The sequence below is a fragment of the Aptenodytes patagonicus genome, chromosome 2 (genome assembly GCF_965638725.1).
Source record: "Aptenodytes patagonicus chromosome 2, bAptPat1.pri.cur, whole genome shotgun sequence".
Lineage (NCBI taxonomy): Eukaryota > Metazoa > Chordata > Aves > Sphenisciformes > Spheniscidae > Aptenodytes > Aptenodytes patagonicus.
In genome coordinates, this window is record NC_134950.1 from 123,731,619 (window position 1) to 123,755,413 (window position 23,795).

At 39.9% G+C, this 23,795-nt stretch overlaps 1 protein-coding gene across 5 annotated transcripts in view; it reads left to right on the plus strand.

The window, feature by feature from the left end:
- CPNE4 (copine 4) overlaps positions 1–23,795 on the plus strand; it is a 281,266-nt gene that overhangs the window by 172,370 nt on the left and 85,101 nt on the right. For all 5 annotated transcript variants that reach the window (XM_076331064.1, XM_076331065.1, XM_076331063.1 and 2 more), the window contains 4 exons: positions 480–551; positions 4,088–4,162; positions 9,917–10,000; positions 10,927–11,016. In XM_076331064.1, the coding sequence (XP_076187179.1) occupies positions 480–551; positions 4,088–4,162; positions 9,917–10,000; positions 10,927–11,016 (321 nt within the window). The remainder of the gene's footprint in view (positions 1–479; positions 552–4,087; positions 4,163–9,916; positions 10,001–10,926; positions 11,017–23,795) is intronic.

Genomic DNA, 23,795 nt, shown 5'->3' on the forward strand with positions numbered 1-23,795 from the left:
GTCCTGAGTTTAGAGTTGCTGATATTTTGAAATAAAATAAATGCCTTCTCTTTGAAATGGACTTCAATTTCCTATAAAAATAAATGGGTTTTGGAGGCATCTCTGATAGATTTGCTGTGTTCAGCTCCCCCCTTATTGTATTCTAAGTCCATTTAAAGCTTGCATCTGTCCTGCTGTCGCCATCACAGCAATAGTTGAGGAAAGTCTGAAGTGCAATTTCCACTATTCTGTTCAACTCGGTGAATTGTGTTCTTTCCATTCTGCTTGACCCCATCTGCTTGCTTTGTCCTTCCATTGCATCCTGTCTGCAGGTTTCCTGGGGAACCTTTGTTCTCAGTCGTGGTCTTACTGTGCTAACTCTGATTGTGGATTAAGACACTACCTTGATAAAAAAAAAAGGCAACATAAAAATGAAATCACAATAAGCCATGTATTTACGACAGATTCTAATTTTTTCCCTTTTTTCTATTTTTGTGCAGATTGTTTCTCAGAGGAAACTCTCCAAGTCCTTACTCAAACATGGGAACACAGCAGGAAAGTCATCTATAACAGTAAGTCAGTCTTAAATACACTCTTACTTTCCTGTTATTTAGAAACATCTCATGTGACTCATTCTCCCTAAAAGCATCCTGCTAAGTAACCAGAACAACCCTTGATTGAGAAACATATTTAAATTGTTTACTTAACAGATTACTTGTACTGTTTCTGACAAATGCTAGTTGTAAGGAAATGGCAACAAATAATGTATGATTTGTACAAAAGCCACAATATCTACTACTACTACTTTTAAGGTACTTTGATGACAGCAAGAAAGTTGTGCTGCTTGATTACTTTTAATTGAAGCTCTAGAACCTTAAGAAATTCATTTTGACCTGCTTTGACACACGAAGGAGTCCGATGTTTCTCGGCCTTTGGGCTTTTTCCAGTTTCTAAAAAAAAAAAAACCAACTCAGAAAACACACGCACACAGCAACACCAAATGCAGAAGTTTGATGAGATTAGGTATTTTAGCTGTCTTGTAATGCAGTTACGGATCTGATAGTTATAGCAGCCCCATGTGTATCTTGAAATCTGCAAATCAATGTATTACCTCTCTTTCATCTTTCTCTTTGCTGGCTTGTTTGAGAGATCAAGCTTGTCTGTACTGAACCTAGCATGCTTGTGACATTTGCAGCTCTGCATTAGGACAAAGACTATAATAAAATATTCTTCTTTGGGGATCCCTGCTCTGTTGCCTCATGGGGTTGAGAAGGATTTTTTTCCTTGATGTGCAATTAGCCAGATGGGTTTCTTTTGGCTTGATTGTTTGGATTTTTTTTTCTGCCTTCAGCCACAGAAGAGACAGCAGACTGTGAGAGATAATGCTTTCTGAGAGCCCAGGGAATTTTCTTTCTTAGATGTCTTCCTTGATGCCTGGCTGGGAAGGGATTTGCTTAAATGCATAAGGTGAAACTCATTTTTGGTCTGGGATTGGAAAGGAATTCCCCGCTCTTCTGGCTGAATAGAACCAGGAGAGAGTTTTGCTCCCTAAATAACTTGGTGTGTTTTGCCTGCTGGCATTATCTGGGCATACTTGATCTTGTCCATCGCCATGGTGTTCTGGACCACCCCCCCCCGCTCTATGAGGGACACGAAGGAGTTTAGTCTTGTGAAAACACAAGTGCTTTAGCTCAACTAAAATCATTAGGCTTGCTAGTAGGGTGTTCTGGCAAAAATTAATGCCCTGTGATATATAGAAGATGAGAGAAAATGAGTTAATAGTCCCTGCTGGCCTAACACTGGATGATAACCATGAACCATGGACCTTAGTTACTTGCTTTGGCTTTGGCCAGTGGTACTAAAGAGCAAGTCGACTTTACTCAAATGGGAGAAAACTGAACTCAGACAAAAAATATTGTGTGAGAAGTTTGCTGCCTCAACAGAATAAGTCAAAATCGATGTGTATCATTATTTCTGTACCTGGGGTACATACCAGGTGTCTGTCAAGTATGGAAGTTACAAATACTAGTTTCCTAACTTGTTCAGTGTAGTGAATTATGAATTTTTTGTAGGATTTTGAAAATTCCTCTCTCAGCATGTTTTGCTGGAATTTTATTAGCCCTTTGACTGTGTAATGTCTCATCAATACAGTTTTATTATATGACTGTGGGATAAAACCAGAACCTTGATCAGCTTCTCCAGTTGGACGTCTGTCAAACAGAGACATTATTGTCAGTTAAAAATATTTGTGAAACTTGGTGTGCAAATCCCACAGCACTGTTTGTCATATACAGCTTTATGACCTTTTAAACCATCAAACTACGTGGAAGAGAAATGTTGTGTCAGACTCTATGAACCAAATTTCCAGCAAGCTCACATTTGCCTGGAACATGTGAAACACCTCATATGTGCTTGTGTGATGATACTTTCATGCACTGTTAAGCATCTGTGCCCCTACATGGCTGCATGAGAATATTTTGCATGAGGAAATACCACAGTTCGCTCCTGTGAGTTGTCAGAGCCAGAATAGTCTTAACGCCCCACAGTCCCTTTGGAGGTGTCCTTCCTCCAACGTAGGCTTACCTGCAGGCCCTCAGAGGTACCTCCTCTGGCATGGAGTACCTCCTTCCAAGAGCGTATCTCCAGCTGTGTCCTCTACAACATCCCTTTCCCCGTGCCTCCTCCTGGATCTTCTTTAGGGTGGCCTCGCAGGCTTCCTACTGCACCTCCGTTTGTGCCTCCTGCCTCTAGCAGCTGCCACCCTTTCTTGAATATGTTCATACAGAGGCGCCATATGCACCTCTGATGGGTTGATGTTTTGGGATGCAGTTGGGAGCTGCTGCCCACTGCCAAACCAGCTGGACCCAGCTGTGACCAGCATGGGGCAGTTCACGGCCTCCCCACACAGGTCACCCCTGCAGTCCCTGCTACCAAAACCCTGCCAGTTATGCCCAATGCAGAATCTGTTAGTTTCTGTCAAAGAAAGAAGAAAGATATTAAAAAATCCCGATGATACTGAAGTTTATTGAGGCTGTAGACAGCCTGGCTAATTCCTGGGAGCTGCATACCTGGGCAGTAAAAGCATCCCGCGCTGCAGCGCTCTGACTGCAGCTCTAACCTCAGCAGCCTTCAGATGGTTTGAAGAATATTTGGGGTGTCCCGGCGGCTCCCTGAGGACCTGGAGTCTGTGCGTTGGAGATGGTCTGAGCCTGGCTGGGGAGCTCAGACCAAAATAGGTTCTTTTGGGCAATTTAATCTCTGGGGTGAATATTTACAATAGGGAAAGATTTTATAACTGTCAAATAGAATATAACATGGTTTCTTTCAAAGAGCATTTTTCAGTGAAATATCCCCACGTTTGGTTAATAGCTTCTCTCCACTGAAGCATTTTAATGGCCTAGTCAGGAAGGCTGTGTTGGTTGTTTTTGTTGGTTTTTTTTAAACAACACAGTGCATGATGCACAGTGACTGGCATCATTATCAGCATAGCTTACGCCATCTGAAAGAATCACACTACATTATTTTAGTGTTACTTTCTTCTGACTCAGTCTACAGTAAAAGGTTTTGCAAAAATAGCTATTGCAGAAAAACTATACCAGGAGAACTCTCCTACTGTAAATGTGCCTTTCATGGCAACTAATGACAGGTGACTTCACTTCTTTTTCCATTTAGCTTGCCAAATGACGCTGAAGCAACATAAAAATAATCTAAGATTTAGACCCAAATAATACAACTCTTTTATAGCTTTTCTGTCCCCTTGGACACTGTGAGACTGTGGAATTCTCCATTGTCCTACCTGAGGAAATGTACTTGGTCAGAGGAAAGGGATCCCTGACGGATCTTGAGGTCTGTCCATTGACAGGTGATTGACAAGGCATAGTCGCGTAATAGAAAGTGGTTCAGGTTTATAGGCTTAACAAGGTGCCACACATCAGCTGAGCAAGGGATTCACTGAATGCTCTTAGCCCTTCCTGACTGCAAAGAGAAACATATTAACTTGTACCACACTTTAGTTTCCTAATGGGGTCTACAGTCTTCACACTGGAAAATGGCATCTTTCTCCCCTTTCATTACACCACGCAAAACTCAAATGTAGCTTTCCATTTAGGTGATTGCTGAGGAATTGTCTGGCAATGACGACTACGTTGAACTTTCATTCAGTGCGCGGAAATTGGATGACAAGGTAAGCTGCTTGATATTAACCTTACTGAAAGATATAAGAATGCCTGCAAATATAATTTGATGAGATTTTCCTGACAGATATTTTTTGCCTTATATTATTAAACAGAGATTTCAGATGAATGTTCACAATGAGGCTTTCCTCAAGTTGCAAAGTAATTAAAAAAAACCCTCAAGGGAATCTAATTAAAACCAAGACAATTTAATTACGCTATAAGGAAGACAATTTAATTATTTAAAATGTCACAGATCAGAAGTGCTTAGAGAAGTGAGCTTTCTATAAGTAGTCAAAGATGTTACAGTTGAAGTAAGCATCTTAAAGCTGGAAAACTTCATAACAGCTCAGCCATGATACACATTTTGTTCAACAAAATGTAGCTTGAATGTGAGAAAAAGTCTCTTGCATATTTGTTAAAAAAATTTTCCCTCTTTAATAAGAAAACTCTCCACTGACTCAAACACTGCTCTTTATTATAAGGACTACTTCTTTCTGAAAATACCCACTGTTGTTCAGCAATACACATATAATACCACCTCAAGCAATACACAGCCCAAGAAATCCAGATGACTGTTTGTAAGGCACACTCTCTGTTATTTCAGTGTAATAGAAGACACATAATTATTTGAGGTAATCTGGGGAATATCTTTGTAATTAGTAGATGTCATAAGACTATGACCCTCTTTAGATAATAGGGCTTTACATATAATTGAAGATCAGATAGTTATAAATGTACTCGATCACAATATCTACCATTACTATATAGTCCCTTCCTTTATATAAAGCTGCTTCTAATTAGAACTATATAGTAACACTATACAAAAGTTTATGATTCTAATGCTCTAAGCATGTGCTTGTAAACATTTGACATGTGAGTAGTTTAAAATCAAATTAGTGAGAGTACTTTTGGATACATACATCAGATTTCAAAATCAGGCCGTAACTGATGAATAGTATTTTTAGTTGAAGCTGCCAGGAAAAGTCAGACAAGCAGAAAGTACCCAGAAAGATTAATGGTACCAGAATTTATTTAGAACATACAGGTAAATAACATTACTGTGCTCAGGATCATTAACAATCATAAATGATCAGGACCTTAATTTGCTTCTCATCTGAAAGATGAATTACCTCTTCCTTCAGAGTTGCTGGAGTCTTAGTGTTTCTGAATCACATAATTTATCTAGGTGTCAAAATGTAGATTTAACAATCTGTCTTTCGACAGACATCTTTAGGCCTGATTTCCAAAGTTGTACACAAGTTTCTTCCTGTTCCACATGCTGTCACATCTAGAAAAAGGAAAGGAAATGTACAACATAGTAAGACTTCACTTGGTCATTCCTTTTCCACAAATGTAAAATGTAATCTGGTGTGGATATTATGATTGCGTATGGCTCTTGTTGGTATAAATTAAAAGGATACTGCCAGAGTGTGCTTCTGAGCCAGATCAATGTTGTCTGGGCAATAGCTTTAGAGAGTGGTTGAAACCCTTTATGGAGATAAATTAAGGAGGATCATTCTGAAATAGTGCAAGAACATTGTCGTTCTTACCATTTTAACATGTCCGGTCAAGGTGGGCTTCATCTAATAAAAAGTTCCTGGATGGTGCAGTGTGCAACTCGGGCAATGACTCATCGTATATTATCTGAATCAAAACTCCTGTCTTCAGCTAATGAAAATCACTATTACAGTTGAAAGAAGTCTTTCCATTTCCTCCAGCTGGAGATGGAGCTCTAAACCTAGCTGAACGTTGGCTTATCTCGTTTATAGGAAAAGGCTAGGGCTTTTGGTATGGCTTATAATGAACTTTGACGTCAGTAGATGCAAGGCACTATTAGTAATTATTGATATTAAGGTTTGAAATTACTTAAATTGTATAGTTCAGCCATTGGTGAAAAAGCATGAGTGCCCTGATGTCACATAAAGGTCCAAAAAAACCATCAGAGAATTGAGAAGAGCCCATCTTGTGAAATCCTAAGCATGGTTTTGCATGCCTCTCCCTAGTCAGAGGAGTGAAGACCTGAGTAGACATGTAACATCAGAGAAGCAGACTGAGGGCTGGAACTGGCCTGGGATTCTCCTGAAAGACAGAGGAAGCCTGTGGGAGCAATCGTTCACACTCTGCTGCACAGGGTCACTTTTGTAACCCCAGGCATTCCTGCACTGGTAGCTGTGGGGGTGGCAGAAGACAAGTTGAATCCAAATGTCTCACAACTTGGGGATAAAGGAAGGGGTGGAGGGAGGTTCTGGATGTGCTTTAAGGATAAAAAAAATAAAATTCTTTCCATCCATTACCGTCAGTGGTATCTTGAATGGACAACAATTTTCTTCCTCCACTCTTTAAAGGAAAATTCCTTGAAAGAGGATCCAGATTGTGGTCCTTAAATGTATGAGTTTCCTCCACTAAGGAAAAAGGTGTGAACAACACATTTTTGGCAGATTAAACAAAATTTGTTGGTCTAATTTAACAGGCAGTATATGTTTGTTGGGTTTTTTTACTCCCCCCACATAAAACTGCAAGAGTTTTAGAGACACCATAAAACAAGTAAAGCCTACTCAATTTTTCCTGGAGCGGTGGCTGAAACATTCAGTAAAAAATTATAGAAGTCATAGGTATGAAAACTTCCTTTAGTTAATTGACTTTGCAGGGATAAAGGTTATATTTTTTATTGCAGTGCTTGTTGGGAAGGTATAACTGCACTTTCATGTTTTATTGAAGCCCAGTCCGCTCAGATGGCACATCTTTGTTCCAAGAGATCCACTGAGAACACTTCACAGTGGAACAATAACTTTTGGAAAGGTTCTATTGCATTAATAGCTGTGTCACAATTACCATAACAAGCAGTTACGTTTTTATGATAGCTATAATAAATTACGAGCACTGAGGCAGGCAAACTGCTTTTCCTGTTCAGAGAGAGGCAGTTATCATTGCTTGGGAAAGATTTTCCAGCAAATGTCTGCAAAATATAAGCTAATATTGCTTTTTTATATATTTCCCTGGTACTAAACTACTAAAAAAAAAAAAAAAAATCCTTAGATGCCCTGTCTTGCTGCTGAAGAATTTTCAAAATTATTAGTGTCTTTTGGCTACTTCAGCCCTTTTCTGAGGGTCCTGTGACTTGACCCCCAAACCTGAACTTTAAGAAGTGTCATGCTCTGAAAATTAATGTACTAAAAGACATGTCAAACTAGGTGCTCAGAAACAAAGGTAATTAATTTTTAAAAGTTTAAGCCATGTACTTGTGTTATTACTGTGTAACCGCTGCACATACTGAAAGAACAGTGTGCATTATACCACTAGCAAATGCATTACATTAATCATTTAAACATTATTAAAATATCAAAACATTAAAACTTTATTGCTGCTATTCTTTCAGAGGATGTTCTTGTGAGATAATGTGAAGCTGTTAGATTCAGCATAACAAGCTTTGAAAACGTTAATAGCTATGACATAAAATCTTTCTTCAGAATATCATTTTTGAGTTGTTACGAAGCATCTTCAAAATTGAAGGATTTTTTGTTTGTACCTTCATTCTGAAAGGAATTAGGCTTTGTTTTGGCGTTGAAGGGGGGGGCGATATAAGCTATAACCCAGCATTAAAATCTTTCCTTTTAGGTGGTATTGCCTTGGTAGTTAAAAACCAATGTTAAAAATTAATTCCCTTGTGCTGATGTGCTGTTTCAGCTTTCATAATACTCAGCTGGCAATGGTACTATATTTTGAGTCTTACACAAAATCCTGGTTTCTCTTCTGAATTTTTCTGCATTCCAGGGTGCATTCTTTGGATGTATCATCTTGAGGTGTCTTCTTTCAGATAACGTTTCTTATCAAACTTGCATTTGATAAAGAATCTGTTAACATTAAGCTTTTACTCAGCTTCAGTCAGTGTACTTATGTGTGAGAAGAGGCAGCTCAATCTTTTTTAACCCTACGCACTCTAGATTTTGGTGTCGCTATGATTAAACCAGCACCCTCACTCTCTGCTTGTTCTCTTTGCTACGCAGTAGTAATCTGCCAGAATTTGATCACCAAAGCCCCCTATATACTAGCAGTTTCAAGTGCTGAATGGAGTCCAGATAGTAAATCTACATCAGGGCCTTGAAGCAAACCTTAAGAGTTACAGACTTTGTTGGGTTTTGTGCTGGTTCTACACACTCTTACATTAAATGTCCTGTAACCATGTAATTGGAATAAATAGGCAAACATACGGCCTAAACAGCATTGTTGTTCAGAGCTCCACGTGTTAAGATTTAACAAATACATATGCACATGCTTTGCATCAGTTTCTAAACATACCATTACCTTTTCTCTAGTAGGAAAAGAAACAGATCATTCACAGAACAGCACTCTGAACACAACACTGATAGATGTCATCTTTAGGGCATGGAAAAGACTTCAGGTTGCTTGAGCCTTGCCAAAGGCTTCGTGGTCCCTAGGGACTCACTTCCTTCTCCAGACGTTCAAATTCAGGTGTCCCTTTTCAAAGCCCTGATTTCTTCGCTTGTTTTGCAGTTGTGGAATTGTAAAAATGCCCTAAAGACAAATTTGACCAAAACTTAGCATGGTATCCAAAGCTGTTCCCATCCCAACAGCTATCCAGCTAGTCAAAAATAAGTATGGTGGGCATTTGGTGAGGAGAAAATTGTAGAACTATGCATATTACAGTCATTTTTGCACTAATGCTTTTACAGAAGCACTGGGAGAGCAAATAGAATTCCTCGCTTCCCCAAATTGATGTGGAGGTCTGTGGTTTTGGATATGGCCTACAGAGAAGAATAATGTTCATATGCATAAAGTTAATCATGTGGCTCTTTTGAAGAAGAAAATGAAGAAGGGAGTTGAAACTACAGAAAATGGGCTGAGTCCATTTGAATCCTGCTCTTGCGGCATTGCACAGTTAGAAATTTGCATTAGCCAGCTTTCCCCCTCCAGCTGTGGAGGGCTAACACCCAGCTACTCTTCCGCTCCCCAGCCAGCATGTCCAGAAGAAATGAGATGTTGTTGAAACTAAAAAGGCTGCGGCCAGACTGCAGCACTGCTATAGAAAGCAACTTAATTTACATTTGTGTAAGAACACTCAGGGTTGTTAGCTGAGTGCAAGACTAGGGGAAGGTGTTCTGCGGTGCAGTGAGTATGTGAACCTCAATGTCTGTCACAGATTTGCTTGTACTTAGAGATATCAAGTAATTTTCTGCATTCCCCTGCTCTGTTTGTCATCTTAACATGGGCCATGTTATCACATCCTAAAGAGGACTTGCTTCTCTAACCTTCTCTAATCCATCTTGCCAGTACTTGTGTTAGCTGGTAGCAGCACAATGTCTTGGCCGATCAGTTCTGAGAGGGTGGGTGATTAGTCTGAAATTCAGCCCCACTGTAGAATATACTTCAAAGGGCTTTGCATGATAAAACTGATGTCAAAAGACCAGACAGGTATGGAGGCAGAACAAAACAAGCTAGGTGGATGAAGGAGCTAAAGCTCAGGAATCTGGACTGGGTGTAAGAAGGGAAAAGGCTGTAAAATGACATTTTACAGTTCTGCCTGACACGATTGAATAGTCAAACTGAGAACAGCAGCAGTGCCATGGAAGTCCCTGTGGAACAAGGACAAGAATGAAATATTGTTGAGAGACACCAAGAGGTCTCACTAAAACCACGCTGGCTTTCCTTTTTCATTAGTAGTCAGGGAAGCACCAGTGTGCTGTGCCTCAAAAGCTCAAAGAAAAAGAAGTCTCAAGAGTAACCTGTCTTATATTTTATTTTAGGATTTCTTCAGCAAATCTGATCCTTTTCTGGAGATTTTCCGGATGAATGATGATGCAACCCAACAACTTGTTCACAGAACTGAGGTAAGAAATTTACTGTCCAAGGACACAGGTGGGCTGTCAGGAGGAATAGTTTGTGCTTCCCATGTCACAGAGGGTATTGCAAGCACCCACATTTAAAAACACTTCTATCTCTTGTGTAATTATTGACTAATGGGTATCAGGTCTTGACTTACGCACATGAGAGTAAGGGAAGATGGTACTGAAGCCAAAGATCCAAATTTAATTAAACTGGCAGATATTCTTTTTGAAGGTCAGGAGTTATACATACATATACATATTTAGCCCAAACCATGCTACAGCCAGTATCATATTTTCCCATTAATGCTACATTGCATCTTCTCCACCTCCTCCCAGGTTGCTGGTGCTAAAGAGATTTGTAGTCTGGGTGCTTTACATTTGTTTCCTATGTCACAGTGTCATTACTGCTTCCATGGTAATGACTGGCACTGTCTTAAAAAGTAGCATTTAGGTGTACAGGGTTGAGCTGTGGCAGGTGTACAAGTTATGAGCCTGTCTGTTATGGATCCCATAAAATCTTCCTGGCAAGACAGACCATGTGTCTGTAAATTGATGCTGCCCATCCCCATTGCCCTGTCCTGCACCTCTTCCGTGGCTTCCAGTTCAGGGATGTTTTCCACAACCTTTCCCTTGTGAGTTACGCCCCCACTGAGGCATAGCAGTGCTGGGGCAATCTCTGTAGCATGATCTGTGTACGGGTCCATTTCCTACCTGGGCTCCTTTTTGGGGCTTTCCAGAGGAGGAGTGTTGCAAACTGCAGGTTGCTCAAGGGCACATATCCCATGCATGTTGTTCTGCAAACCTCCAGCTGAGCTCTGCTTTCTTCTCTTTCTGGTGAATGTACTGTACTGAAAATTGTGGCTCTTTTTAGCATTCTGTTTGGAGATGTGCAAATGTTAAGGGTTCCCTTCCTTTCTTTTCACTCACAGGTTGTGATGAATAACTTAAATCCAGCCTGGAAGACCTTTAAAGTGTCTGTAAATTCTCTGTGCAGTGGAGACCAGGACCGCAGGCTAAAGGTCAGAAGTCATTCCTACTTTTTGAATAGTTTTACTCATAGAAAACAAAACTTTGTCTCCCTTTTTCAATTGAAGATTGCTGCTCTGCACTGCCCTCTTCTTTGATGGAAAAGATGATCACACAGCTGCTTCATGATTACCACAATCAAATTAAGGATGCAGAGAAGTGGTAATCCACTGTAATCAGTAGATTATGCTCTATACTTCTTACAGTAACCTCAAAAAATGATGGGGCTGTTTTTGCCAATCAGTTGGGTAATTTGAACCCAGCATCATTTAACTGGTGGAAGTATACTCAAGGGAAGTGGCAGCCCTGTCACCATTTTAACTCCTATTTCCTCACTTTTATGTCTGGGACCCTCTGTAAAAGAAACACTGAATTATGAAATCTGTTATTATATTTGAAGAATAGGGTGGCCACAAAAAGACATGTGCCATAGTAATGACAGTGTTACAAGTCAGCAGAAAGACTGATGGTTGGGAACTTGGGAGCTTTGTGTAGAAACATGCATCTTCTTGTGGCTAACTTGGGTTAAATCAAGGCTGAATCCAATTGTTCATATCTTCTAATCAGGTTTAAGGTTAATACTAAATTAAAAAATATTAAACGAAGAGCACCATCCCCAGTGTCTATTCAACCTCTCAGACCTGATGAAAGGACATTGGACCCAAAAGTATGTCTTTTTTTTTTTTCTTACCATACCAAATTGTCTAATAAATTTTTTTCCTCGTCTCTGCAAACCTTTCTTCTTTCATCATTATAGCCGTACAGCCCTGCAGAAGCAGTATTGTCATTTTTCATTCATTACATACTGCAGGATGTGCTGTGCAGATAGAAAAAATAAAATGCCTGGTGTCTACATGTTACCATGCATGCCACAAGTGGATGGAGAAGGTAAAAAGGAGTCTTGTGACTGCTTGGATTTATACTGGTCATGCTGATTGTGATTTATAACTTCACAAAAGCAGCACTGTATTATGGAACAGTGGTACCAACATGGTTTTTGTATGTACACGTTCGTGTGGTATTGGGGATGCACAAGGAAGACACAGGTATGAATGGTTATCTTTATGTATTGTTTGTGTCCCTTGTGGCAGTGTTGGGCAAACAAGGTGAGTCCAAGGACAAAAGAAGTACCACAAGATTGAGGAAGTTTGAGAAAACAATGAGAGATGTAGCAAGGAAAAGTGAAGGATGAAGTAGATGGAGCACAGGATACTTAGGAGGCCAAACCAACGTGTTTGTGACAGGTGCATCTGAGATGTTGGAAGGAAGGTCAGCACTTCAGGTGCTACAGGGAAGCAGTTGTGAAAGATCTTTCCATCTACCCCTTAGTTGGTAAATGGTCAAACCAGTTGTGTTTGGCATGTCCAATGGGATTGAAACAGAGTTGTAGCAAGTAAAATAGAGAATGAGATGTAGGGAAAGAACAGCCTCCATTTTAAACTGCAAGCAAATTTAACAGTATTGGCTAAAGAGGATTTCTAATGCAAATAAAGAAATGTAGAGGAGTTATTTACTGTAGCATGTGTAGGATGACAGTAATGTGAAGTGTCAGGATAATGACTGTTATCTTGGGAGGCTGCAATTTTATAAATTTCCTGGGTAGATTAAATATCTATAAGTTAGTTGCCTGAAACACAGAAGACAAGCAAATTACTCTGTGTTGTATAAGCAATATAGATCTCCAGGAGAGGAAAAGAAAAAAAAAAAGAGCAGCTCCCCTTCAGAGGTAGTAACATGACTGACTCAAAGGACAGTCAAGGACAAGGAGCACTGCAATGGCTGGGGCCTCCATTGGTGCCTCTGACACCTGGGCTGCTACTTCATGACAAAAGGGAAGCGCTGGAAAAAGCACAGAAGGTGCTTGTTTGGACAATGAGCTCACATCACAGCTCAGGCAGAGGTGGGAGTTGAGGTTTTGCTTTTGAATGTGGTGAGCTATGAAAGGCTTGGAAAGGGTACTAGAGAAGGGCAAGCCACTGGTAGGACATACAGACAGAGGTAACATGGTTAAGGCAGGTGGGAGTACTGTAGCTGCTGCAGCATTCCCCAAAGGTGAAAAGGAGCAGAACTGAAGGGGGCAATGCTAGAGAACATGGCGCACTCAAAATGTGAGATGCTGAGAGGCTGAAGAAGAGATGTAATGTGACAGATTATCTGTGTTTTGCAGCCTCTCTGAAGGTGCATCTTACACAATCAGATGCAGAAGGTTGCAGCCTGCCTCTTCCTTGGCACAGGGTCCCAGATCACCTAGTCCAGCTTATATCTGACAGTCACTTAGGGCAATCAGTTGTGCTTGCCCTTATAGGATCTGCTTCCTGAGGTAGCTTAAATTGAAATGGGTAACATCCCATAGTAATGCGACTATATAGGTTTGAGACAAGAGATGCATCAGATTTCTGCTGCTCAGATGAAAAGCAGAACTAGCACAGCACTGCCTTCACCACATTGTGTATATGTGGCCTTTAAATCACTTAGATGAGAAAACCTAGGAAGAGATGCAAACAAAATGTGATGCCTAGAATGTCAGAGTAAGTGGCAAGTCTGTAAGGGTAGAGGAATGTGGTTCTGGAGGGAGAAATATGCTTTCATCTTTTTGAAATTGAGGTGAGAAGGTATGAGAAATGCTGAGATTTCAGCTTGGGCAGAAGAAGATGGGTCTGGGAATAAAGGGGGTCTTTGAGCTATGAGCAGAGAGGCAGTAGTCGAATTTGTTTGCAGATGATACTGCCAAAAGAGAGGATGAAGAAGTGAAGAGGAACAAGAATAGTGCTTTAGGACTGCCTATAGAGAAGGTGAGGGGAGAGTCAGTGAAGGACTGGGTGAAGAAGAGAACCAGGGCAAGATGGATCTTATGAACCTATTGACAATTTTCAAAACAGTCTTGAGTCTGTGGGATTTTTTATTTCTTTTTTTGGAGAATACGTGTTTTTATTTGTGTATGCAAGTGTTTGCAGGCCCTGATTTAGATATCTGAGTATTTGCCTGAGGCTGCAGTTCAGACATTTGCAGAAAAGCTAAAAGTAGTAAGATTTGCACCAGATCATTCATGAGTGCAGAAATATTTTAAAATTAATTGTGGCTGTAAAATAAGAAAAAAGCTTGAAGCTTCTTTAAAATTCAGGCCCTTTATACCTTTTGGTGGGTGTAAGATAAGGCTGCTATGGTAGAGCAGCCCCCAAAATCACTTGTGTTTGACAGATAGCATATAGTACTTGTCAGATGACTATTCTGTTTGCTTTCTATATGGACTATAACTTAGGAATTTGATGGCAACAAGGACAGAAGAGTGGAAATTATAAGAATTAGAGAAGTGTCTGTGACGGGTGTAGCACTGTATGAATGTTTATACTTTGATTTACATTGACTAAGCATTCCAGTCTTCACCCTACCATATTTTGGAACATTTGATTTCAGTTGCTTTGTTTCACTTCATAAAGTATATAGCAATATGTTACTGTTAAGTTGGAAGAATTCCCTGTGCCATATTTAACGTGGGGAGATTTAGTGTATTCCAGATGCCTTGCTGAGCATCAGCTTCTCGCCAGGATTGCTTGATCACTGTGAACAGTAATTGCATAAGGCTGGGTAGTTTTGTACCTGTACCTGCTGTTTCTTTTTTACATACTCTGGAAGGCATAATCTAAGTTCAGGCTTTAAGAGGCACCAGAAATGCTTGGAGGGAAATGTCAGCTTGTGGAAATTCTGCAAATGGAGGGAGACTTCTTAACAACCGCAGACACATGGCAACCGTCACTACCTTTGGCTTGCCTTTGTAGGCTATTTGGAGCTCTGAAGTCTTGGCCTTTCATCTCTGCCACTGAAATCACATGGGTACTGAGCTTAGTGGTCTGATTTGTGTTATGAGGAATGGGGATTAACATGGCAAAAATACACTAAAACAACTCAGTTTAACTTACGGAAGTTTGCTCTTTGTAAGTCTTGCATCCAAAGCAGCCTTTACACTGTCTGGGCATTTGAAACTTTCTTGTTTAAAATGTCTGTTTAGAAAAATAAGATAAGCAAGGTCACTAAAATCAAAGCAACCAATAATTAGGGTCTCCCTCAAAAGTCTTCTGCTAGCATCCTTTACAAAGTCTGTTAATTTGAATTCTTTATGGGCTTTTTAAAAAAAATCTAATTTTGCTTTATTTAGCTGTGGTGCAGACAGCAGTTATTTTTTTATTCCTCTCAGGACGCCTTGTAAAACTTTATTGCAATTATTGCTGAACTAGGTTTTTATTATGAAAAAGATGTATTAGATTTAAGAACCTACTGAGCTTTTCTTCCCAGACATTGAAACCATCTGAGAAGTCTGATCACACTTCAGTGCTGGTCATAACTTCTTTTAATGCTAAAGGTACAGACAATTTGTGTATGCGTTGAACTGAACAAAATACCTCTTTGATCCAAAAGTAGTGCATTGCTTTTCTAATATGTAAAGAGATTCAGTTCACAATGGTAATTACTGACAAATCTGAGTGAGGGATATAATCCCTCTGAGAGCAGTTTTTATCCAAGTCTGCTGTGCTGAAGGGCCCGTAAATTGTGGAACTTTGGCATTCAAGTTTGGTTTCAGCATGTGAGGTATGTTGCCGTCAAAGATTTATCTGAAATACAGGCTTGCATTGTGAGTATCTTCTGGTAGGGATCATCTACTATCCATCCATTCTAATAGTTGCAGGGTTCCCCTTTTTCTAGAGGAGTCCTGGTAATGTTCACTGAAAGATAATATCTTTTTGTTTTGGAATTAGATATCGTAATACTTGGGAAATAAACACCTAAAAAGGTGCTGTAGAGGCAGAGGCCAAACAGTACACATGGCATAGCGTAAGAATATCTTCTGCTGAGGTTGTACAGAGAACCTCACTGAAAGAAATTCTGTTCATAAGGAAAAGTAGGAAAAGAGGCAAAAAAACCTGGAAGAAAACCGTTGCTGCAGGTGAAGTAATAAGCTGCAAGGAGAGGGGGAAGTCTGTGTCATATCTGTGTAGAAAGTCCTTTCCATCTTCCACCCATATAGGGGAAATTTTCAGAAGAAGAATATCCATTAGATATTTTTTTACCTTTCAAAAATCTGTATGTTGCAACTGTATCATTGCTGTCAGTTCATTTATTGTTTCGTCCCTGCCTAACCCAGATGACAGACGATGATCCTGTTGACATTTATTCATGTGCAGTTACGAGTGGGACCCACAGCTGTGGTTACCAGGGCTATTACATACATCAGGTCATAAGGCCTCTGTGTGTATGAATGGCTCTTTGCAGCAGGAAGCCCTGAGACGTTACTGTTGCTTACCTTTGGGTAACCATGAGAAGGTTGCCTCTTCCTGCGCACTTCTAATGAGGTTAAAACCTGGTTCTGCCATTCTTCCCCATTCTCTCTTACGTCCAGTTGACTTCCTTGGCTCTGGCCATCCGATTCGTTGGAGTAGCTGTGTCTTAGCACACGAATTATATGTTTGGTTTTCTGCTGAGGGGTCTATCTGCATATGCTCGTAGGCCCCAGTATATCTATGATGCTCTAGTGCTAGTGAGATGCATTCAGGAGTTTAAAGGTCATGTGATTTTCAATTCATTTCCATACTAAGACCTTTATAAATAGCAATACATTAGCCTTTCCAATGTGAATTTTCATAGGCCGTGAATTTGCTACATTTTTGTGGTAGATCATTATTAACAAGGTCTTCCTGAGAGATCTGCGCTTTGCTTAAATTAATAATCTATGCAGTGCCTCTTCTGCCTTGTTGATACTGTTATATAATGTGATCCTTGCTTACAATATTAATAGAAGAAGCTTCACGGCCTACGAGAAAGATTTTGATGTTTTGCTGGATGGAAATAGGCAATCACTTTATTTTAATTTTATTAATTAAAAAATTAAATTTAAAAAATATTATTAATTTATTAATCTCTTCCCCAGGCTCTGTTATGGCATTTTGGGGGGTGGAAGGTTGGGTCTTCCTCAAATAGTTGTAACAATGTTTCCTTCTGATTTCTTCTAAGTGTTGAATCTTTCATGCAAAATGATGGATCATTAGGGGAAAAAAGTTTCTTAAAGGTCTGTAAGTGTATTGGCTGCTCCATTCTGAGTTAAGGAAAAGCAAATAGCAGTGGTTATACTGATATCCTCTGAGTTATTACTGCAGTGTTCTCTAGATCAATAAGCTTTCAGTGACCTTTAATACTTAACTACAGCTCTGCTTATACAGGTATATTATAAACTGTAATCCTTCAATAAGTCCTCAGTATCTCTGAAAGCCAGTGGTGAAAGTAACTGAGCAGAACCTGTGAAGAAGGCCAAGTAAAGCTTAAGAGACAAGGAATAAGTAATACATTCAGACAAATCCATTAGTGCTTTTATTCTTTCACAGTTTAGCTGTCATAGAGTGTTTGAAGCACTAATGCGGAAAGATACAGTTTATGGTCAACAGCAATAATTTGTGCAGGATTTAAAAAAGCATGTGGCACAAAGGGCAATTCAAGCAGTGTCAAATGATGATTATTAGAAAAGCATGAACTGAAGGATTTCACACTGTTCCATAAGAGAAGACTCATTTGTTGTTGCTGTTTTCTTTGGGCTTTTAATTCCATATAGGAAGAGACTGGCACCAAGAACCAGTTACAACGCAGGCTAGACTTGCTGTTTGTTTACTTGATTGGGTGATTTCAGCCATACCTGATTAACTACGCAGTTCTACATTTTCCCCGTCAGTTTACTCACAAAATAAATGCCAGCGGAGCCCATCATTCCCTGCTTGCTTACCCTGATGTTGCTGAAGAGGTATTTGCATATGGAGTCCTTCTTGTGGAAAGTCTTCAACAACAAGAAAGGGGGACTCAACCTTTACATGTCTTTAATATGAATCAAAAAATGCCTTCAAATGACTTTTTCAGTAAGTCATTTCTTTTTCATTAGGTCAGGACATTTTCCTGGAATCTTTAGAATAGTTGCCTCATTCTTGGAGGGTGCAGATCTTTCTTTATAATCTGAATAGTATTTATTTGTCATTTTAAGGATGTTATCGTGTTCTGAATTTCCAGAGAAGTTCTTGTAAAACTAACTGTGCAGCTGATAATTTTAGATAGTAAAAAGTTCCTTCTTGGTGGTCAAAAGAAACACAAAAAAATTAGGCTTAAATATTGGGATGTGGTGTATATTTAATAAGCTAATAGAAATATTTGTGTAAGTGCGTACTGCTTAACCAGAGTAGGACTTTTAAAACAGTCTTCTGAGAGGATGATACATTATTTTGAGGATTATTATAAAATTAAAGTAAATACACTGTAAAAGCCAATTTCTGAGACCTCCTTGCATAAATGCCATTGGACCTACTTTTCCAGTAAATGATTCATTAGAATACTACAATACTTAAATGTTTCTCTTTCTTTCTCTCTCATATTCCCCTTGTTGTCTCTATGTGCCTGTGGTTGCAGGCACTACACTGATTATTAAAAACTCAAGTGGCCTACTTCATAAGGTCTACAGCGATTGTGAGGAATTTGCTGCAACTACTCACCCTGTTTCGTCAGTTTGGGTTAATCTATAATTTAGCAATCGGTTTATAATATGAGTGCCTCCTGAATTCATTAATTGCAGCAGTGTGTTTGGAACCCTGATTTATCTGAGCATGTCAAGGACTGATACGATCAATCTTCATAAACTCTGTGCAGGTGGGGTGCAAGATTTAAGATCATCCTTAAAACAAAACTGATTAACTCCTGGTGTGTGTGATCTCAGCTCACAGATTCCTTTTTTTCTCTACTTTCCTTGGCTGTACTCTTGATAAAGCAGTTGAAGATGCCGGGGAAGAAAATACCAGATTGCAGTGAAGATTTAGGAGAGAGAAATAGACTCAAGAAATGAGCTTGATCCCAGTTTTGTTAGAGTCAAGGGAACTCATTCTGATGACTTTAATAGGCACTAGTTTCTTCTCCATTATTGTAACTGCTGGATATATAGAAAATTAATTGTCAGATTAATTAATCTAGATTTGGTTTAATTGATGTTTGTGAAGTGCTTTGAAGATGAAAGAGCTATCTAAATGACAAGTATTGTCACAACAATTGGGGGTGCAAGTGGATTTCACAAGGGAGAGATCATCTGATATACAGTGGTTAAAAATAAAAGAGCTGATATTCACATCTCCAAGGACTTGGGCTGCTGATAAAGATGGTGGTAGAAGGCTGAAGAGCTGGTACATATGAATAAAATGGGCAGGGTACCGAGAGACAGGAGTCTTCCTCTCATTCATTGGCTGACTCTGACAGACCGAATTTCAGAGTTCACCCGGTAAAAGGAGATTTTTACTTCCCGTTCCTTACTAGAGCCCCCGGTTCCGTGAGCCCTGGGCCAGAAGTGAAGAAACTTCCCCCTGACATTGCAAGGAGCATTTATTGTGTGAAACAAGGGCAAAGAGAGGACAACAAACAAACAAAAATGTTGTGTGTCAATTTGTTTGTCTGGATTAGGGGATCCAAGGAGTGTTTTCTTTGTTTCTCTTTCGCAAATAAGAGAGGATTGCCTCCAAATAATTTGTACATTGCATTTATTGTGAGCTTTCTTCCAGTCACTTACTGCCTCTGTGGTTCCATCCCAAGACAAATAAATACAGCCTTCCGCAGCTTTGCTATGCAAGTCATCAGTATGAGAAATGTTTTGAAGGGCTCTCTCTCGCCTCTCTTGAGCTGTCTTTGAAAGTGAGTTTTAATGCCCTGAAATGAAACAGAGGTTCCTATAAGTGCTGCTGACTATAATCCAAATCAGAGGTGTCTGGTTCCTTCACAGGGCAATAGCTGATAAAGTACTAAATCCCATCCCTGGGACCATTTAAAATGAGACAAAGCAAAGCCCTGGTAATGAGGATCAGTTCCACGCTGGAGGGTGGGGCATAGGGGATGCTGATGAGTCAAATGACCTCTACATTCTTCCCAATTTTCAGATCACTGTGTTGATGATGCACCGAACACCCTACAGACCCCAGTATTAGTTGCAGAGCTGCTTACTGTAAATGTTTAGAAACGAGTGCTACCATTTTGAATTAAAAGAATAAAATGAAGCTCTGCTTTCACTAAGATCAGGATTAAGGCTTAGCTGTAACCTTGTAAAGCAGCTGAATGCTGTAGTGAGAGAATTTTGAAGTGTTACATACCTTAAAGAAAATCCATCAGTCTCATACCTTTGTGTCTACAGGACATTTTGCTGTGTGACTTACCATAACTCATGATATTAAAAATGAGAGAAAATGAAAGTGTAACCAGTTTTTTATATTATTTTTCATTTCTCTCAGTTGAGACTGGAATGAATAGTGAAGGCAATTTCCAGACAATCTCATTTCAGGCTCTCATAAAGTAGCAAAGCCTTACACTGGCTGACATATAACCAACTTATAAAGACCCTTGGTTTCTTTTCAGATATCTTTTTTACGGTGTAAATTGAAAATTACACACTCACGGAAATTCTTCTCTTGTTGTTAAATCTTGTAATAAATGTATTCTTTGCTATGAACGATATATTTTTGCTACTTAAATAGAAAGCTTACCTTAAAATTCTACTCATAAATCATATCTTTATAGTTTATTCGCTAACATACTGCCACGCAAAAATGGTTACACATTGCAGATAATAAAATATGTGTATTTTAAATGGTAGTATTCTCAGGGAACATGAAGTCAAATTTAAGGCAAAATAATATTTTTTTTTATTACAGTAAGTATCTTCAGGGACCTAATTATAAATTAATGTTTGTGATACTCTAGGTGGCATTAGGGCGGAAATAGCTATTAAGTGTGTCTAAACTTTAATATTTTAGAAGATGTCTCAGTACATAGGGGTCACTTGAAAAGTGTGAACTTTATCTCACACTGGAAATATGTATTTAGCCCTTCCATACACAGTGATCTCACCTACCACACATTCAGTTAAAATAATTTAGATCTGCATTTTCCATTTGCCAAAACCATGTTTGCTCCCAGCTAGATGACATACATGTTTTGTAATGTGTACATACATGTATGTATGTACATACTTAACGTACTTAACATACTTAACATACTTAACATCCCAGTCCCCCTGCACTTCGGCCACAACAACCCCATGCAGCGCTACAGGCTTGGGGAAGAGTGGCTGGAAAGCTGCCCAGCAGAGAAGGACCTGGGGGTGTTGGTTGACAGCCGGCTGAACATGAGCCGGCAGTGTGCCCAGGCGGCCAAGAAGGCCAATGGCATCCTGGCCTGTATCAGAAATAGTGTGGCCAGTAGGAGTAGGGAAGTGATCGTGCCCCTGTACTCGGCCCTGGTGAGGCCGCACCTCGAATACTGTGTTCAGTTTTGGGCCCCTCACTACAAGAAGGACGTTGAGGTGCTGGAGCGTGTCCAGAGAAGGGCAACGAGGCTGGTGAGGGGTCTGGAGAACAAGTCTTATGTGGAGCGGCTGAGGGAACTGGGACTGTTTAGCCTGGAGAAAAGGAGGCTGAGGGGAGACCTCATCGCTCTCTACAACTACCTGAAAGGAGGTTGTAGCGAGGTGGGTGTTGGTCTTTTCTCCGAAGTAACAAGCGATAGGACGAGAGGAAATGGCCTCAAGTTGCGGCAGGGGAGGTTTAGATTGGATGTAAGGAAAAATTTCTTTACTGAAAGAGTGGTGAAACATTGGAACAGGCTGCCCAGGGAAGTGGTGGAGTCCCCATCCCTGGAGGTTTTTAAAAGACGTGTAGATGAGGCGCTTAGGGACATGGTTTAGTGGGCATGGTGGTGTTGGGTTGACGGTTGGACTCGATGATCTTAGAGGTCTTTTCCAACCTCAATGATTCTATGATTCTATGATTCTATGTATATAATGTATATGCACCTTACATAATGAATGGAGCTGTGTTTTGTAATAAAAATGTTTTACCTGCCTTACTAAATCTAAATTAAGCATGTTTATCGTATATGTTGGATCTCCAAATGATTTTGAAAATGCTTGATAGCTATGCTCTACAGGACTCCCCAGAAAAAGCATTTAGCCCTCCTTGTGGTAATACTAGAAGAGACCAAGGCTCTTGGGATCAGAGACTTAAGTGTGTTTGTGGATAGTTGTTCTGTTTGTGTGTTACAGCTGCTAAAACATGCCAGGGAAGTTTTACCATAGGGTTGGCTACCACTAGCTCTGAGCTTGGGGCAGGATTTGGTGTTAGAATAAAACTTGTTTGCAACACCTTCATCCCAGTCCCCCTCAGTCAATGAGAAATCAAGACTTGCTTGTTCACGAGGGACAGTGGAGTTATTTTAATGGTCCGCTCACCAAGCGCAAAGCCGCCAGTGTATTTTCAGGAAGACTGGGAGGAAGGTATTCGCTTGTCCCCCTCTGCTCTGAGCTGCCAGTAGGGCAGCCCTGGCTGTTATTCTCTTCAGGGCTCCTCACTGACTCCAGCCAGCTGCAGTGCAGCAACCCTTTCCCCCTTTTGTGTGGCTATTTCCACCATACTATTCATAGAAGTCTTGCTCAACAGAATTGTTCAAAGTGGCTGCTAGCTTAGTGTATCCAGTTTGTTGCTGCCTCTGAACACCTCCAAGGATGTGCAAGCTGCTTTGGGGGCAAGACTTCTCTGTGACCGTGGAGCTGATTCATGTCCTGAGCATGACAGCCGTTGTGTCTGCTTTGCCTGAGATGATTAACAAAGGGATAGTGTTTCCTATCACAAACATACTAATCCTTCCCCTTCTGAAAAGTGCATGGATTGTCCATACATCCTTAAGTGAAAGAGAAAGCGAGTAACGTTAGAAATAATTTCTCAATATTACCAGTATTACAGACTGTTGAGTCTTCTAGTCTGCTTTCAGAAGAGATCATAAAAAAGGCTATGGCTGGCCTGCCCCCTACACTCTAAATTGCCTTGATCTAAAGTTACAACATATGAACAGCAACAGCATCAGCAGTTGATCTCTTAGACAACTCTTTAGATATCAACTGCCTAAGGTTTGTTCAGATCTACTAATCATGTTACGTTGTTGACCATCGTAACGTTGACTACTAGCTTAGAGTTCCTATTGAGTCTCCTCATTTATTTTATTTCTGAGAAATTCCAGGATTTACTGATAGCAGTTTCTTTTCTATACTAGGAAATCTCCTCATGGGATGCCAGCAAGATCTGTTTAGTCTCACACACTTTTCCACGCTCTTGCCAATACTTAACAAGTGTTCAGCAGTAGAAAGGAATATTGGACAGACAAGGACTTTGTGATACCTCTTAAACAATGACAACAACAGCAGGACAAGTTCTGTCATTCATACCCATCTCTTGAATTAATAACACACCATTTTACAGAACAGCATCTCAGAGATCTGAATAGTATCATTTGCAGTTTTAACGTAAATGAAGTATATATACGACCTTGAATTCACATCAGACCTCCTAAGTAACTGCAGGAGTCAAGATACTAGACCATTGTATTGGATCCCCAAAGAGGATAAATGCTGGGTCCATTCATACACTTGTGCAGAATGCAGTTAAATGTGTATTAAGTAATATAGTTTCTGTTGACAACTTTTCCTGAAATAAAAGAAAAGAAACAAAGGATGGGAAGAAATGGAGGAAGTTATCAAAAAGGTTTCTGGTTATCTCTGCTGGGACCAGATATTGTTTAAGATAGTCATAAATGACGTAAAGAAAGGGAAAAACAGGGTAACAAAATTTGTAAGTGACTAAATAATATGGGATTGTTTTGACTTCAAAATGTCACAAAAGGATCTTAATGTTAATGATTGGCACTAAGATACAAAGGAAGTCAACAA